Here is a 17,968-nt window from a genome sequence, read left to right as displayed (position 1 = left end):
TCGATATAGAGCTAAAAGGAAAAATACTGTTGCAACATGTAATACAGAGCCAATAATTCATGGAAGAGTTTTTTAATAAACTAAAATCATTATTATTTAAAAAACTAGATTTCTTGTGGATTGAACTTAGGCAGTGATTGCATTGAAGTGAATGATGATTAGCACAAATAATTTTATCACAAATTTTGCAGAGTTTAGACATAATAAGTAGAAATTTGTTTAGAAATAAAGGTATTGATATTAGTAAGATTATTACAACAGAAACAATTTAACAATAGTAGTATATATACGATAATATTATATAGTAGTAACTATACGATAGTTACTATAGTTATATAGTAGTAACTATACGATACGATAGAACAATAGTAGTGACTATACGATAATATAACAATGATGATAAAGTTTATGATAAAAATATTAAAAATATAATAATAATAACGGATAATAATAACAACAATAATAATAACAACGATCACAAAAATAGCAATAATAATAAAAATAGTGACAGTAATAACAAAAGTAGTAGTAATTAATAATAAATACTATAAATATGACTAACGCTTGATAATAAAATATACAATTATATAGCTAATAATAATGTAATCAATAATATGATAAAATAGAAATGTAAAAAAGAAAACAAATTGAATGAGCTAAAAAAAAAAAAAAAAAAAAAATTTTAATTTAATAAAAAAAAAAAGAATTTTGAACTAATCTAAAATAGATGAATTTGAACTTAACCGAATATTTTAACGATTTAAATAAAAAAATAATTCACTTATTACGTTTCATCAAAATTTATTCAGCCATTTGAAATATATATATATATATATATATATATATATATATATATATATATATATATATATATATATATATATATATATATATATATATATATATATATATATATATATATATATATATATATATATATATATATATATATTAAAATAATTTAAATGAAAAACGACAACTTTATAATGGAACTTCAAGTTTCATGCCATTCGGCAATCATCAGCCATAATACTCAAATATAAAATAAAAACCGTTATAAAAAATACAAGTTTAGCAATGCAACGGCATCTGACGTCAAGTATACGTGAACCGATATTTGCTAATCGACGGAATCAAAGTTAGATAGTAAAAATTTTTTCGTATGCCTCAAGCAGAAACCAATTCACTTTTTTTGTTAAGTAGTAATCAACTATCAAAATTCATAATCAAATATTTTTCATTGATGCAAAGGTTGCACTTTTTTGCAGATGGATTATAAGATTGGCATCTTTTAATTAAGTTCCACTTAATTATAGGCATGTTACCTGCGTCTTTTTGTTTTCAGATTTCCTTGGAAAATTCTGTATCATTCCTATACCTGGTTGCATTAAATAATTTAAGATAATTTGTAAATCTGAGCTTGAATGCGTTTTCACTAATACCGATGTAAGATTTTTCCTTAAGACTGAGATTAGGTGATGCTAAAGTGGCTTTATAAACAACATTTTTTGATAGACATTGGTTGTTTAACGGGCATGCGGTTTTCTTAATGTAGTTGCAATTTATATCAATAGCGGCGAGTTTGTTGCGCAAAATTTGTTGGTTGTGTGAATTAATAATTGATCGAATATTTGGCATACAGCTGTAACTAATTTTTATTGTGTTTCTGTTAAAAAATTTGTGGAGCTTATGATGTAATGGAAAATGCAAGTCAATTAAGTTTAAGAAAAGGTGTCCAATTTTTGTTACCACATTTTTACTGAAAAGAGGATTAAACCATATAATATTTCTTTTTCGTTTATTAGTATTAGAATAACTTAGATTTGAATGATATTGGAGATTGGTGTGGAATCCAGACTTTTCTAATGCGTCTTTATAAATAGGAGTAGTCTTTTGGAAAATTTTTTTGCTTGAAGAATTGGATGCTGTTTATGCGATTATGTTTCCATTGATGCTGATCATAAATCTTTAATTCTCCACGTGTGTAAGTCTTTATTATTTACCAATGACCAAGTTTGGATTAAAAAATCGAACGGTTTGTTTGATGTTACCAAGAAGTGATAGCTGTACAATTTGAAAAACGTGGTCGAAAATAAATGTCCGTTACATTAATATTGGATTATTATGTAATGAAATTATTTTTATCTTTAATTTTGTTTTTTATAAAGTTAATAATGATGCCTAAGTTTAATAGTGTTATCATGACTTTTTAAAAGCATATTTTGGTTTTTAGAATTGGGCTTTTTTCTTTGGGTATGTTTAGGCAAAAAGTATCGAGAGGCACGGAAATATGATTAAGCTTATAAAAATGGGCGCTTACTCGTAAGCCTTGTAAAAAAGACAAATAAACATCCCTCGAATTTGTTACATAAATGTGTTTTTTTTGCACTAATAAAAAACAACTTCATTAATGATTTTCATGCATTATGTAAACACCTCTAAGAATTCCGGTATTAATAAATTTGTGCTCAAAAACATGCGTAATTTAGAGTAGAGCTCAACAAAAGAAATAGGTTTTATTTTTCCTTTTCCTTTTTGAAGACATCTCTCAAGTTTTTGCCATTCTCTGAAGTCCATGGGACTTCAGAGCATGACTATTAATAACCAAAAAAATTAAATCAGTTGCTAAAAAGTGGTTCTTGTAAAATTTAATGAACTTAAATCTTTTGTAAATCAATGTTATTTTGCTGTCAATGTTATTTATTTTCTTAGGACATTTTACTCATTTTTTTGTTTTTTTAAACATTTATTGATGAATAGTATTGTGAATAATATTATTATTACTGTAATGCATGTTTTAATTTTATATGAATATTGGGTTTTTGTATCAGGCTTGAGTACGCCTATTTAAAATATTTTAAGAGGCTCATAATCATACTTAAGCATACAAAATTTTTTTCTATTTAAAAATATTTTTTTATTTTAAGAGGCTCATAATTATACTTAAGCTTACAAAACCGTCTGCATTCTCGTAAGCCTTGTGGTCAAGAAAAAAAACTATCTATACTTATATATAAATATTCATTCGTTGCAACGCAATAACTTCATTAAATGGTTTTCATGCATCAAATAAACACCAACGAAAATTTCAGTTTTCTGCTCATAAACCCTGATTAAAAAAACACACAACAAAATGCTTATTATTTGCTTAATTTTTTAACATAAGCTGAACCTTATATGTTTATAAACGTATAATTCTCTTATAAAAAAGACATATCACACGCCAATTTAAGTCATCTTTGGTCAATTAAAAAGTTCAGTTTTGTGGCTAACGTTGGTTGTCCTGTCAGAAGAGACGCAAATAAAGAAAAAAAAAGCAACTGTTTATTGCAAAGTATTCAAACAACCAGCTGACGTAGATATTTAACACGGGGACTACAACAAGCTATGTGAACTAGTTGTCTTTTAACTATTGGGAGACGTACCAATATTTCATTTTCATCAATCTGGAGCCTTCCATTAATAGATAAATTATATTATCAATCGCCATTTTTTGTTTTTGAGGATGGAGGAAGGGAGGGGGGGAAGGGGTGTACATTTTAGAGTATTTTTAAAAATATTATTAATATCAATAATAATTCCTTTCTAAGGTGTTAGGTAAATGCTTCATACCTGCTTGCCTATAGGATGACTAAGAATGTATCCTAGGTGATGAATCAGGAAAAGAAAAAGATGATAAAAATGGCACATTTTAATTTGTCTGAGCAATTTCTTATGGGGAAACCAAAGCTATCAGTTGTTATCAGGTCAATGGAACTTACTGAGCGGGGTTTCAATAGGTTGTGATTCATGCTTATATAAGCTTACTGAGCTGGTAGAATGTTACTAAGCTGGTAGGATAGCAGAGATTCATGCTGGAGAGTTGAAATGGCGGAAAAAACGAAATGACTGTTTAACATTATACATATTTAAAAGGTTTTTGAAGCTGATTGAATGTGTCAATGGCTACGCAGATTATTCTATTGATCCAGAACTTTGTTAGAGATTGATTGGGCAACACAATAAAAAACCTCATACCGGTCGCTAGAGAATAACTTCTTAAACTAGAGATAAATATTTTTATGAGACTTTCATTTTTCACAAAAAAATTGTACTTTTTATTGAAAAATGAAATTAAACAGCTATCACTTTTACTGGAACAAAAAGTGTTTTTTTGGTAATTTTATCCTATTTGGATTTTCGAGAATGGGAAAAAAATTGAGAGGAGTTTTTTTATTTGGGACACCCTAATGACTAAGAATGAACACTAAGAAAAACATAAGTTTCAGAAAAAATAAATGGGTAGCACCAACAAAAACATAATAGCTTAATTGTAAAACAAGTAACTTCAATCAGAATTTCCAAACTTTTCCATGACTTTTAAAAAAAAAAAATTCCCTGACTTCTCCAGGTTTTCCATGACTTTAGCCAGAATCAACTAATTTTCCAGATACAGTACGAGCCCTGTGTGTGTATATATATATATATATATATATATATATATATATATATATATATATATATATATATATATATATATATATATATATATATATATATATATATATATATATATATATATATATATATATATATATATATATATATATATATATATATATATATATATATATATATATATATATATATATATATATATATATATATATATATATATATATATATATATATATATATATGTACAGATACGGACATAATAATAAAAAAACTCCACAAACTTGTTTTGGTAATTATATAATATTTTTGCTAAAAATAATTTTAAAAATGTTTATTTCTTTGACGGTGTGATAAATACATCAACAATAACTTCTGAACTTCCCATTTCATTTTTTGCTGTGCACTTGTATTTTCCTGCATCAGAATACTTAATATCGTACAATGTTAAAGAGACACCAATCTTCTCAACGTCAAGGTTATAGATGTCGAACTCTTTCCTGGATTCCGATATAATTCCTAAATTAATTAAATTGCAATCAAACTAAGAAACAGTAACAAAAATTGCACACAAAATGTGAAAATTGCTCCTACTAGAATAAAATTATTTTAGATTTAGGTCACAAATACCAGAGACAGAAACAAGTAGAACCAGTCAGATTTATTTTGGATTACCACAGAGTCTACATGGGGACATAGGAAGAGTACAACATTTTATTATATTTGAATTTTTATTTTTTTAATTGACTTTATATAATTTAGATTTTCTTTAAAGTATGTTTTAATGTTTCTTTGTTTAAACCAAAAAATATATTTATCACTTTAACTTAATTAAAAAATTATTTTATCTGTGTTTATGTGATTACTATACAAATTGTATAATACATATATATATATATATATATATATATATATATATATATATATATATATATATATATATATATATATATATAAATATATATATATAAATATATAAATATAAATATATATATATAAATATATAAATATAAATATATATATAAATATATATATAAATATATATATATATATATATAAATATATATATATAAATATATAAATATAAATATATATATATAAATATATAAATATAAATATATATAAATACATATATATTTGCATGTATATATATATATATACACATGTATATATATGTGTGTGTGTGTATATATATATATATATATATATATATATATATATATATATATATATATATATATATATATATATATATATATATATATATATATAAATAATACAATTTGTATAGTAATCACATAAACACATGTATATATGTGTGTGTGTATATATATATATATAAATATATATATATATATATATACATATATATATATATATATATATATATATATATATATATATATATATATATATATAGATAAATAATACAATTTGTATAGTAATCACATAAACACATGCAACAAATAGTGCCGTAGCAACCCAAAATGGCGCTCTGGGGGAATGTTTTTTGTTGCCTATAACCATCAAAATTTCCTTTTCAAAAAAAAACTTGGTTATTATGTGGTCAGCGACGTATTTCCAGTAGTCGCTCAGATGATGTTTATAGTAAGAGTAAATGGGGTAAAACATATAGCAGTAACACTAGTATGAGTACGACTGATAACTTAATATTGTAACAGTTTATTAAAATTGGTACAATCAACAATCGAGTTGAAAGTTACTGAAATTTATAAAACGTATATTTAAAAATTTATTTAGTAAATTATTAGTAACAATATCAAAATATTAGTAACAGAATAACAATGATACTACAGTAGCACTTATATATTTTAGTATCCACCAGAATGTCTTTGAGAAAAAGTATTTTTTTTTGTAAATGCAATTCATATAATAACTTGTATAAAATAATAACAAAGTAAATAAATAATAAATAAGTGGTTTTTTTTAAATATTTTTCAACACATGAATTTATAAAAACAGTGCTTCCAGAAAGTATGAGCGTTCGCTTAATTTTTTTTATCTTAGTCAACCTCAAATCAATATAAATCGAAAACAAATTTTAATTTCAAACTAACCTTTTTTTTTCAAATGAAAGATGAGACCAATTAAAATAATTACAATGTCAAATATTTGTCAAACTGTTTTTTGTGTTTCGATGAATTACTTAGAAGTTTAATGACTACTCTGAAAATAAATGTGCAAAAGTATTAGCGCACTTATTTAAAAAGTATTTGCACACAATTTTTTGTATTCTTTTTGATTGATTTTTGTTAATTATTCTCTGCTGATTAATAAAAGTCAATAAAAAATGTAAATAAGATTGAAATGACAAAATTGTCATTTAAAATACAGTTAGTTAAAATTTCGAAATTGCAACAACAAAAATATGGGTTTAAAGCTCTTTAAACCCATATTTTTATATTAACATGAGCATATTAAATAATATGCTCACGTTAATTGAAAAAGAGTGACAAGTTGTTGGCATGCACAAAAGTCTCAGTCTCAGCAATCAAGAAATCGGTTCAAAAACAACGCTCAAAAACTATAATGAGATTGGCATAGTCGAAGACAAAAGTCGCTCTGATTGCCCTGAAAAAATGTCAGAAAGCAACAAAAAAAAAGGCAATTATGCTTGCTAGATGCAACCCAAACCGCAAACAAAAGCTTTGAGCATAGCTGAAATTGCTTCAGACCTGAATACAACAATGGATGCACACAAAATTAGCAACAATTAGCAAACTGACAGAGAAAAAACAACTAAATTCATACCTTGCAACAAAAAAGCTACCACTAAGCATAAAAAGCAAAGAAAATGGTGCAAAGAAAGAGCTGCATGGACTGTAGAGCAATATAGAAAAATAATTCTCTCGAACAAGTTAAACATTGAACTTATCAATCGCAAGAAAAGTATTTTAGTGAGGAGATTCAAAAACAAAAAATACAATCCTCATTTTATAAAGTCAAGATTTCAAGGTGGAGGAGGCTTAACTGGCATTTGAGGCTGCATTGCTGGATTTAGCACTTGCCTGGCGCATCTTTACACTGATTGCCTGAATCAACATCAGTAAAGGGAGGTATTAGTATACTTCTTACAGCCTTTAACAGACGTTGTTAAAACTGACTCCACTAGGCACTTTTAACAAGATAACGCTCCTTGCCATACAGCACGCTTAATCAAGCAAAACATGGAGAATAAAGATTGAAACTGATACAAAAAAAGCAAGCCCACCAACTTGGTTCAGCAAAAGACCCAAATGCAAGCATGAATATCATGCCACAAGATCTAATCAAAAAACTTATAGATTCCATGCGTGTAGAGTCTTGGCATGTTTTAAAAAATAAAGGTAACATATAAAGAAATATTTTATATTTTTATTTGACACTTTGTAATTTTGTTTTCTTTTATCATTAGAATGAAAAAAAGACTAATCAATGTTTTATTGTATTCAAATAACACTCATTTGAAGTTGACTCAGATAAAAAAATTACACATGCGCTAATACCTTCTGAAAGTACTGTAAGTCAATAATTGATTTTTGTAGATTTTATGATCACATAATATCATGCCTCACAAGTGCATAAAAAAAATCAAGTTCAACATATAGATTCTACTATTGGAAACCTGTGAAGGAATCCATAAATGATGTGAATGAAAATAATGTCAGCATAAGTAAAGCAGCATTCATGCTTATTATTAATAGAACAGCATTATGAATCATCTCACGGAAGTGTATAGTAAACAAGTTGGACTCCCAATAATTTTAAAAAGAGAAAAAGAAATGTTATTTGTGTATACAATTCAGAAATGTGGAGACTGGAGCTTTGAAATAGATTGTTGCTAATCATGCATATGAATGCAATTTTAACATAGTTTATGACTTTCTTGAGAAACAGGTCGGCATTCGGCAATGCCGACCTGAAAGTGTTTGAGGTCAGCAAAAAATTACCGACCTCGTTTTTATGTTTTACGGTAAGACCTTTGTATCAGATAATTTTTGCCGACCTGATGCCGACCTCTTTAAGATTGAGGTCGGCAAATTATTGCCGACCTCATTTTTCCTAATTCCGAGGATTGTAATTATGATTAACATAATAATGATCACATTAATCATCATCATCATCTAGTAAGAGTTGAGATAAATGTAAAAACTTACCAGAAGATTTAGACCAAAACACTGTAGGAAGCGGGTAACCTTCATAATAACATTTTAAGGTAATCGAACTACCTTCTGATGAAGCAACTGTTAATCCTGGTAAAACTTGGGTAATTTTGATGGGTTCTATAAAAACATAACATTTTTACATTATTAAAATATAACTTATATCATTTATACTTAATAGTAATTAGAGTTTAACAGAAAACTATGAAAAACATAAATTAAACAAAACTAAACAAGTGGACACAAAATCTCCTTAAGAAAATATAAAAAAGAGCTACTACATTTAAACGTTTTACAATTGTATCTAACAATATCACAACTGAATTGCTTGAAAACATTGTAATAATGATTTTTGTCAATCATTTTTGTAAGATCAAAAACATACAGGTAAGATTGCTTATAAACATTGCATGTAAACATTTTCTTTGTTATATTATGAAAAATTATCAACAAAAAAAACAACAACATAAAAATATACACTTAATAAAGTTATGATGATATATAAAAATAAAATAAATTAACTAAATAGAGTAAAAAAAAAAAAAAGAAAACAAGAAAAATAAAAAAAGATATTTGAAAGTAAACATACTTGAACACAGATTTATATCATTTGCACCACTCATTAAAGTAACTCCACCATCAGGACAAACTTGACAACTAGTTGCTCCATATATATCAGAAAAACTGCCGACTGAACAAGCTGCACATGATTCATTATCTTCATCAATACCACTTGAGGAATAATAACCTGGTTTACATTGTGCTAAATAAAAATATCTATATTTTAAAATTTTAAATCAATAATATACTCATCAACCTTTTTTAAAATTTATTTGTGGTTTCACCTTTTAAACAAATAGCAATGATTAACGTTAAGAAGCAATAATTAGAAAAGCAATCACTGAGACTTGGAGGTAATAATTAAAATAATTACAAAAATTACAAGTACAGCAGTTGTATTGAGATAGAGTCAATTTGAAGGAGTGTAAAATATTATTGCAAGGAAACAACTAGAATAGAAAACAGCAATATAACACCAATATAACACTAATATAACACCAATATAACACATCTTAAAAGTTCTTTGAAAAATATCATCATTACACCATAATTCTTTTTAAAAAAGAGTAAAAAAACTAAATGGGGTAGTGGTGTAGTTGTAGAGCACTTGCCTCATAAGCCCTGATAGTACCGTGCTCAATTTGTTTCTCCACGCAGTGGCCTTGTTTGCTGAGGTTCATGTTTCGGAGTTATAGAGATGAAAGAGGGTTGTAACAAAAAAAGTCTCCTCAACTGTAGTAGCTTTCTCAGCCTTGGGTAGGTGAATAATTAAAAAAAAAAATTAAAAAATTATTCAGAACTTACCAAGACATTCTTTTTCAAAACGAGCTCCAATCTGTTTCGTAGTAGAACCTCGAGGGCAACTCTCGCATTCTACTTTTCCATATTGATCTTGATATGAACCCACAGGACATAGTTCACACTTTTTACTAGAACTGTTATATGCAGAGCCCCTTGGACAAACGGCTGAAAAAATAAAAACAGATTTAAAAAAAAAAAATTTTTCATAAAAAAATGCAAAAATAAAATTTGAAGTTTTGAAAAATAAAATTTGGCAATACCGCAATAGTAAATAGTTTCGCCAAAGAAATCTTCATACAAAAACTTTTCTGATCCTACATCACAGATTTGGTTTAGGGAAGACTTGGTGTAAGCTTAAAAATTAAAAAAAAAGTAATTTTTTTTTAAAATCACTATAATAATAAATCAACAATAATAGTAAATCAAAAACTAACAACTAAAACAAAGCTTTTATAATATGCCTTACTTACTTTTATAATATGTCTCACTTACTTTTATATGTCTCACTTATTATGTTTTAATATTTATGATATGCCTTACTATTCTATAGAATAGCTGCCTATTTAAAAGAAAACTAACATACTAAAATAACACTAAATAAAATTATTAAAAATACTCTTAAACCTACTTTACCATACTTAATTTCTTCTTTTCATGTCTTTTTTTGTTTTTTACTCAAAAACGCATAGTTATTACTACAAATATTTGGAAAAGCAAAAAATTATTGTTTTTACCGCTTAGTCATTTTTAAAACATTCAACTTTATTAACTTCAACTTTATTAACTTCAACTTTATTAACTTCAACTATTTTTTTGTATATTTTAAATAAGAAAACATTGCAAATTTAAATAAGAATACTTGTACTCATAAGAAAAAAAACTGGATAAAAAATTATTTTAAAATCAGATAATGTCCTATCAAACAAAGGTATAAATATTTATATATAATATAAATTTTATAAAAAATATATGTATAATTATAATTATATATTATTAACATTCATTATAACAATTTAATTATACTTATATTATAAACATTATAACAAGTACACTGTTATAATATAATTACTACATCATTGATATTTAATATAATCACTATATCACTGATATTTAATATAACCACTACATCACTCATATTCAATATATATACATATATAAAACAGAGTCAACAATTTTTCTCGGCTTCAATCCTTGATCTAGAAAAAATATGCAGCTCCACAACATTTTCCTCTGCAATCTCTTATGAATGGCCAATAAATAGGTTTACCCTATACTTTTTTTTGGCAAGTTTTCTAAGCCATACTATTTAAAAAGAGGAAAAAAGTCTAAACTAAAAACTTTTTTTTTAAAGAAAATATAGAGTTTAGGAAAACTTTAGTTGAACTAAATAGTTTTATTTAAGGTAGACGATTATAAAAATAGACGATTATAAAAATATTTGTCCCACAAGTTATAGTATTGCTGAGTTATACAGTAAACCAAAAAAGCATAAACCAACCACCAATAATAATGTTCCATCTAGTGATTGACTGAAATTCTGTTTTGGCCGAAATTTCGATTTGAACCGAAATCGAAATTTTGGTTTGGGTACTTTTTATAAATTCGGTAAAGGGCAAAATTTCGGTTGAAAAACATAACGAAAACCAAAAAATTTATAAGATTTTAAATTTTTATATAATTTAGAAAAATAGTTATTTTTGAGAATTTTCACAAAGATATTAAGAATTTTCACAAAATTTTTGAGAACTTTAACAAAATACCTCAAAAAAACCTTGTTTCGCAGAGAAAAAGTTCTGCCTGTTTTAAACTTTTAAGTCTCAATTTTCTTCTAACATAGCACAAGTATAAAAAAAACACAAATGTAAAAATGTATTTTTAAATAAATTTTTCTAATTAAATTAGTTTTGACTAACTGAAATGTCGGTATCAGTTTCGGTAAAATATTTGCCAAAATGTCAGCTTCGGTTTTGGCACCGAACTAGAGTACCCAAAATTTTGGTTTGTTTCGGTTTCAGCTTTTTTTCTCTTTCAGTCGATCACTAATTCCATCTATCAGACCTATAATGTCATCGTAACATACATTAACAAGCCTAAATTCTTAAATAACTTACTAACTCCCCTTATTGTCATTAAGCATTGTACTAAAGAAAGTTTTTCTTTTGTTAATGAACTGAAAAAGGTAAGTTATCTAATACTTACTTAATTTCATTTGATGTAGAAAGTTTGTTTACAAACATTAATTTATATAAAACAATTTCAATCGCTGTTGATCTTTTTGTAAAAAATATTTCTAATTTTAAGTTTTTCAAAACTGAATTAAAATAATTATTTTAACTCTCCACTAAAAAAATACACTTTTTATTTAATAATGAACTTTATGATCAAATTGATGGGGCGGCAATGGGGTCCCCTCTAGCTCTGACATAAGCCTTCCAACTAAAGCCAACTTATCTTTAAGTAATTGTAAAAATATACAGCTACAAAATGATAGTTGCAAAAATTATTTTTATACAGATGATATGTAGACAATATCTGTTGTATATTTAAGATGCACAAATAAGAATAATAAAGATACATAAAATTAGAATAATGAAGATGCGCAAATACAAACAACAAGGATGCACAATTGAAAATACACAATTAATAAAATTGAAGATGCACAAATAAGAATAATGTAGATGCACAAATAAGAACAAAATATAAGAATACATTAGGAATATAAGAATACATAAGGAAAATGAAGATAAACAAAACTACCTAGAATACATTAACAATCAACATCCAACCTTAAGATTACTAAAGAAGAAGAAATAAATTGCAAATTGAATTTTTTTGATGTTTTAATTAGTTTCCAAACGTCAAAAACTTAATACTTTTTATATAAAAAACTTAAACTAATTTTCATAGCTTTACCAGGTATTTTAAATTAGGGCTCATTCAAACTCTTTTTGTTCAAAATTTGTTCAAGACGGGAGTTCAAGATTAGTAGCTATTCGATTTTTAGCTAGATGCTTAAAAAATTTAATAAACAATTCAAAACAATTCTTTCTCTCTAAAATAAGTTGACAAAACTTTAAAATCTTCTCTAAACAATTTTATCTCTCCTGAAGAAAAAATACACTCTTCTTAAAACTCATTTATTCAAAATTCCTTCACAAATCTCAAGTACCTATCAACATCAGTTAAATAAATATATCAAAAAATATATATATTGTAGAGAAAAGTCAATTTAGCACTGACCTTTTAAAATTGGTAGCATGCTCTCATTGAAATACCCTTTACCTAACAATTTGAAACCTTTCGTTTAATGTAAATTTGTATGTCCTAATTGTAATACTATGTATATTGGTGAAACCACTGGCACTATACAACAAGAATTGGATTGCAGAGCTAGTTAACTGAAGACATCTTTGTCGAATGATACATAAATTAAGAGTTTTCATATTCTCTCTAAGAATTTTAAACAGACTCTTAAAACAAGGTTCCTAATGTGTAGGTAATCAGATATTCTAAGAATAGTTATAATTTTGCTAATATCAAATTTCTTAATTTTCTTTTTAATTGGTGAACCAATTCTTAAAAATTGGTTATTACGAAGTCAAAATTATATTTTATAATAAAAAAATTGAATTGAACCTTTCCTAATTGATTTTATCCAACATTTGCAATGGCAACTTTGATCATTTTGAAATGTGCGGTTAAGATACTTTTTGTCTTTTTTGTTTACTTAGTTTATTGTTTGTATGTACATTTTTTTTATGTGTGTGAATGTAATTTGAACTAAAATATTAACATTGTTGAGAACCCCTGACCTAATCAATTAAGCAGAATACAAGGTACTCTTTAACATAATTCTATACAAGGTACTCTTTAACATACCTTTGTCATTAACTAGATGTTTGTCATACTTGTTGCCAAACAATATCTGACCGAAGAATTTGTAAACGTGGGTTAACAAACAAAAAATTTTATGCAATTAAAAAATAACGGAGTTGCTTTCTTGACCTTTCATTCACAACCCATCCACTGTTAAATATATCATCTGCTATTATAGTTACAAAACACAATAGACTCAAGACAAAATCAACAATGGAACAATTGAATGGAGTACTTGAATTTTATTATTATTTTTAAATTAAATAGTTAAATAATTTCAAAATAAGTAAACAATTCTATTTGTAATTCATTTATATATTCAAATATATATACATATACATATATTATATATATATATTATATATGTATATAATATATATATATATATATATATATATATATATATATGTTATATATGTATATAATATATACATATATATATACATACATACATACATACATACATACATATATATATATTTATATATATATATATATATATATATATATATATATATATATATATATATATATATATATATATATATATATATATATATATATATATATATATATATATATATATATTTAAATTGCTACAAACCAGTAAAATAAACTAAATTGAGTTAAAAACCAGGAGCCTTTTAAAAATATTATTAAATCATAAATCATTTGTTCAATTCATAAAATTAACTATAATAGATACTTACAGTTAATTGGTTGGTTAATTATTACTTTAATTATTAGTACTTTATTATGTATAAATATATATTAAATAATTTAATCATCTTATATAATTTAATCATATTACATAATATAAATAGATTTTAAAATATTGTATTATATTACAATGTTTATATTATATAATATAAACATTGTTATATAATTGTGTATCACGCAATATATAAAAAATTATATTTGTGTGTTACATAATCATATATACTATATAACTAAATTTTATATAAATGTATTATTTAAGTATACTTCTTGATCTAGCTTAAAGTTAAATAAATAACATAAAGTGTGACATATAATGCCTAATTTTGCAGTAACACACTTTGATGCACATCATAAATGCTGCTGTATATGCTATCGAAATGCAGACAGAACACTTTCAGTAACAGCTTTGATACTCATAAAAACATTGGTTTTTCTGAACTATAACATCGATAATCTATCTTTTGAGACTGGAATATGCAACACCTGCAACAGAGTATTATTACTACATGGAAGACCCTATCTGGGAACTACTCTTTGTTCCCTTCACATACATCCACTTGCAGCATCAGGAGTAGTTCTCTTCATCCTATCCAGAAGTCAAAATCTCTGTGATTGTACAAAACCTGGAACAAAAACAACTAAACCTAAAGGTTGACCAAGATTTCTGGAAAAACCATCCAAAAAAACGTCCATGACTGTATGCAATCAGTGCTTTCAATCATACTTATCATACTTGTACAAATTATGACAAGTCATTTCAGGTATACTTGTACAAAGATTTTTGGTTCAACAAACTTTCGTCAGGTGATTTGAAACTCCTTGAATCAAGAAGCAGGAGAAAAATTAGCTGCACATCAAATTAGAGAAAAGTTTGAAGAATCAGAAATTGTATCCCTTAAAACAGGAGGGCAATCTTTTACAGTTTCAAAAAGATCAATGAAGCCTACTGCAGAATGGAGTCACGAAGATTTGATGACCATAAAGGTTAATAGAAAGTTGTCTGGTTCTGATATGAATGCAATATCAAAAGCAATGCGGGTTAAGCACAGACAAAAATCAATAAAAGCTGGGTTTAAAGAATTCATGGTATAATAACAATGGGTCTTTAGTGGAGTACTTCTCAGCAGTAGACCTTGATTTCTATAAATCGGAAACTGAGACTTTAATTGTGCTACCCGTTGTTTTGTTAAAAATGTGCAGGAACTCAATTATTAAAAAAAGAAAACAAGACGCTTTTAATGCTAAGGTGAAAGTATTTGTTGATGGCGGTGGAGCTTTCTTTTTTGGAATTGGTACTGTTGATGTAGTAAGTTACTTCAGTGATGATATCACCAAGAGATAAACTATTCTGAGGGCTTTTGTTCAAACCTGAAAAAAGAAACATCAGTTGATCAGATTACCCTTAGGAATAGTTCCAAATATTCTGGAGAATTATGAAAATTGTGCTGTCTTTTTCAAAATTATCGACTTATCATTATTATTACCATTATTATTGACTAGAAATATTCATTTTACACTTTGCGCAGATTTAAAACTACTAATTTAGATTGGCTTTACTTTACTGGAGACAAACAATCAATTAGACAGCAAAATCTTGCTTGGAAACAAGGATGTAATTCTAACTCATCACTAAAAGAATTCTATAATTGCAAGAATCAACCACTACTGCTTAGAGATGATGAAACTGAAGCTATAGAAGTATGCAATATACCTGAACTTCATCTCTATACAGGAACAATTAATCTATTGTGAAATAACTTATCAACAAGATGGGAACAAGAAAAATGGGAAATTCTCCTAGAAAGGAATTCCTTTGTCAGACAAAAACTTTACAGTGGGGAGTTTGAAGGAAAACAGTGTAAGAAATTGATGAGATTAACGATTAAGCTTAGAGATGCTCTTCCTGATGATCTTAGGGGATTTTGTGATGCCTTCGCTTATTTGATACTGCAGCTTACTTGTGTTTTAGCAAGATACTCTAAATCTAGAATTTACAGTGAACAGGCAGAAGAAACTATTCACTCAAGAATCAGTGAGTTTTTCAGATACAAACTTCCACAAAGAGCGATTTCTGCAAAGAAACATACTAAGACGTATTATACTTTCATACAATGCAGAGAGAATTTGAGACTTTATTATATTTAGTCTATATCAGCTAACAAAATGTTTAAACTAAACTATTTTTTTTATTGATTTTGATAGGATTCTTTGATTTATTGATATGAAGTATAAATGTTATTTTAAATAATGGTATTTATTAAAGAGTTAGCTTACTAGCTACTAGTCTATGCCTTAAATAAGTTCTTCTACAAACTTCATTCTAAACCGATTATTTTTCTTTATATGTTAATGAGAGAAAAATACACTTTTTTACATATAAATACAAATATGAATTCTCCATGTGAGAATCTAAAAATGTGTACAAAATCAAAAAAGTAACACAACAAAAACAATGAAATAAAGAATAGAAAATAGAAAAAAAACAACTCTAAAACTACATCTACAAAAATAACTAATTTATCATTCACTAAAAAAATTGTAAAAAAATTAAAAAATAAACAAAACAAAACTTTAAGTGATAAGCAATTCTAGAAACAAAAAACTTACAAACACATTCAGGAATGGATAAACCAACTTTTACAGAATCAATCCAATAGTCGCCATCTTTACAATAAACAATTGACCCATCATAACCAAAGTGACCAAACAAAGTTTTCTGATGAAGGCACACAATTGAGTATCTTTTCTGTGGAACAAAAGTGGTGATAACAGTGCTATTATCACCAAACAAGATAGGACAATCAAGACCTAGATGTGATGAAATTGAATATTATTGATGTTGTTGTTTTATTAATATTTCTCCTTATTGTTTTAGTTTATAAAAAGTTAAAAATCTCAGTTTCAAGACAACTTTATTTATGAGTTATTGAAAGATACTTTTGCTTATCTTGATATTTTGACAATCTGCGGAATGATGCAAGATGGGCATGACTGCAACCTCAAGTCAGTCAAAGTTAAATCAATTCTTCTGGAATCTTTATTTATTGAAGTATTTATTACTCTTAAGAAAGACATTAAGTATCATGTCTATTAATCTATTACTTATCTATCATGTGTTCTATTAATGAAAATGAACTACTCAAGTTAGAAACTGATATGTCTGATATAGCATTCACTCAGATTCTTAATATAGCAATCACTGGGGTTCTTGATGATACAGAAATTACTGGAGTTCTTGATGATACAGAAGTTACTGGGGTTCTTTGCTTGTTTTTTGCAATTGTTACACTAATCTTTGCTAAAATTTCTCCCTATCGAAAAAGAGCCATGCGCTATTATCCAATCTGTTTGTACTAACTGGATAGAATTTTAAGATTTAGCTGATTAACAAACAAGATTGTTAATGATTAACA

General features: G+C 26.3%; 1 protein-coding gene across 2 annotated transcripts in view; it reads right to left on the bottom strand.

The window, feature by feature from the left end:
* Window positions 1–4,718: 4,718 nt before the first annotated feature.
* Window positions 4,719–17,968, bottom strand: part of LOC101237974 (uncharacterized) — an 89,566-nt gene continuing 76,316 nt past the window's right edge. For both annotated transcript variants that reach the window (XM_065798044.1, XM_065798045.1), the window contains exons 41-46: window positions 17,163–17,363; window positions 10,220–10,312; window positions 9,963–10,124; window positions 9,187–9,360; window positions 8,592–8,717; window positions 4,719–4,953 (exon numbers count right to left, since the gene is read on the bottom strand). In XM_065798044.1, coding sequence (XP_065654116.1) covers window positions 4,769–4,953; window positions 8,592–8,717; window positions 9,187–9,360; window positions 9,963–10,124; window positions 10,220–10,312; window positions 17,163–17,363 — 941 coding nt within the window. In that variant the 3' untranslated portion in view covers window positions 4,719–4,768. The remainder of the gene's footprint in view (window positions 4,954–8,591; window positions 8,718–9,186; window positions 9,361–9,962; window positions 10,125–10,219; window positions 10,313–17,162; window positions 17,364–17,968) is intronic.

This window comes from Hydra vulgaris, chromosome 05 (assembly GCF_038396675.1).
Source record: "Hydra vulgaris chromosome 05, alternate assembly HydraT2T_AEP".
Taxonomy (NCBI): Eukaryota; Metazoa; Cnidaria; class Hydrozoa; order Anthoathecata; family Hydridae; genus Hydra; species Hydra vulgaris.
Note: the sequence above shows the minus strand (reverse complement) of the source record. Positions and strands in the feature narration are given on the sequence as shown.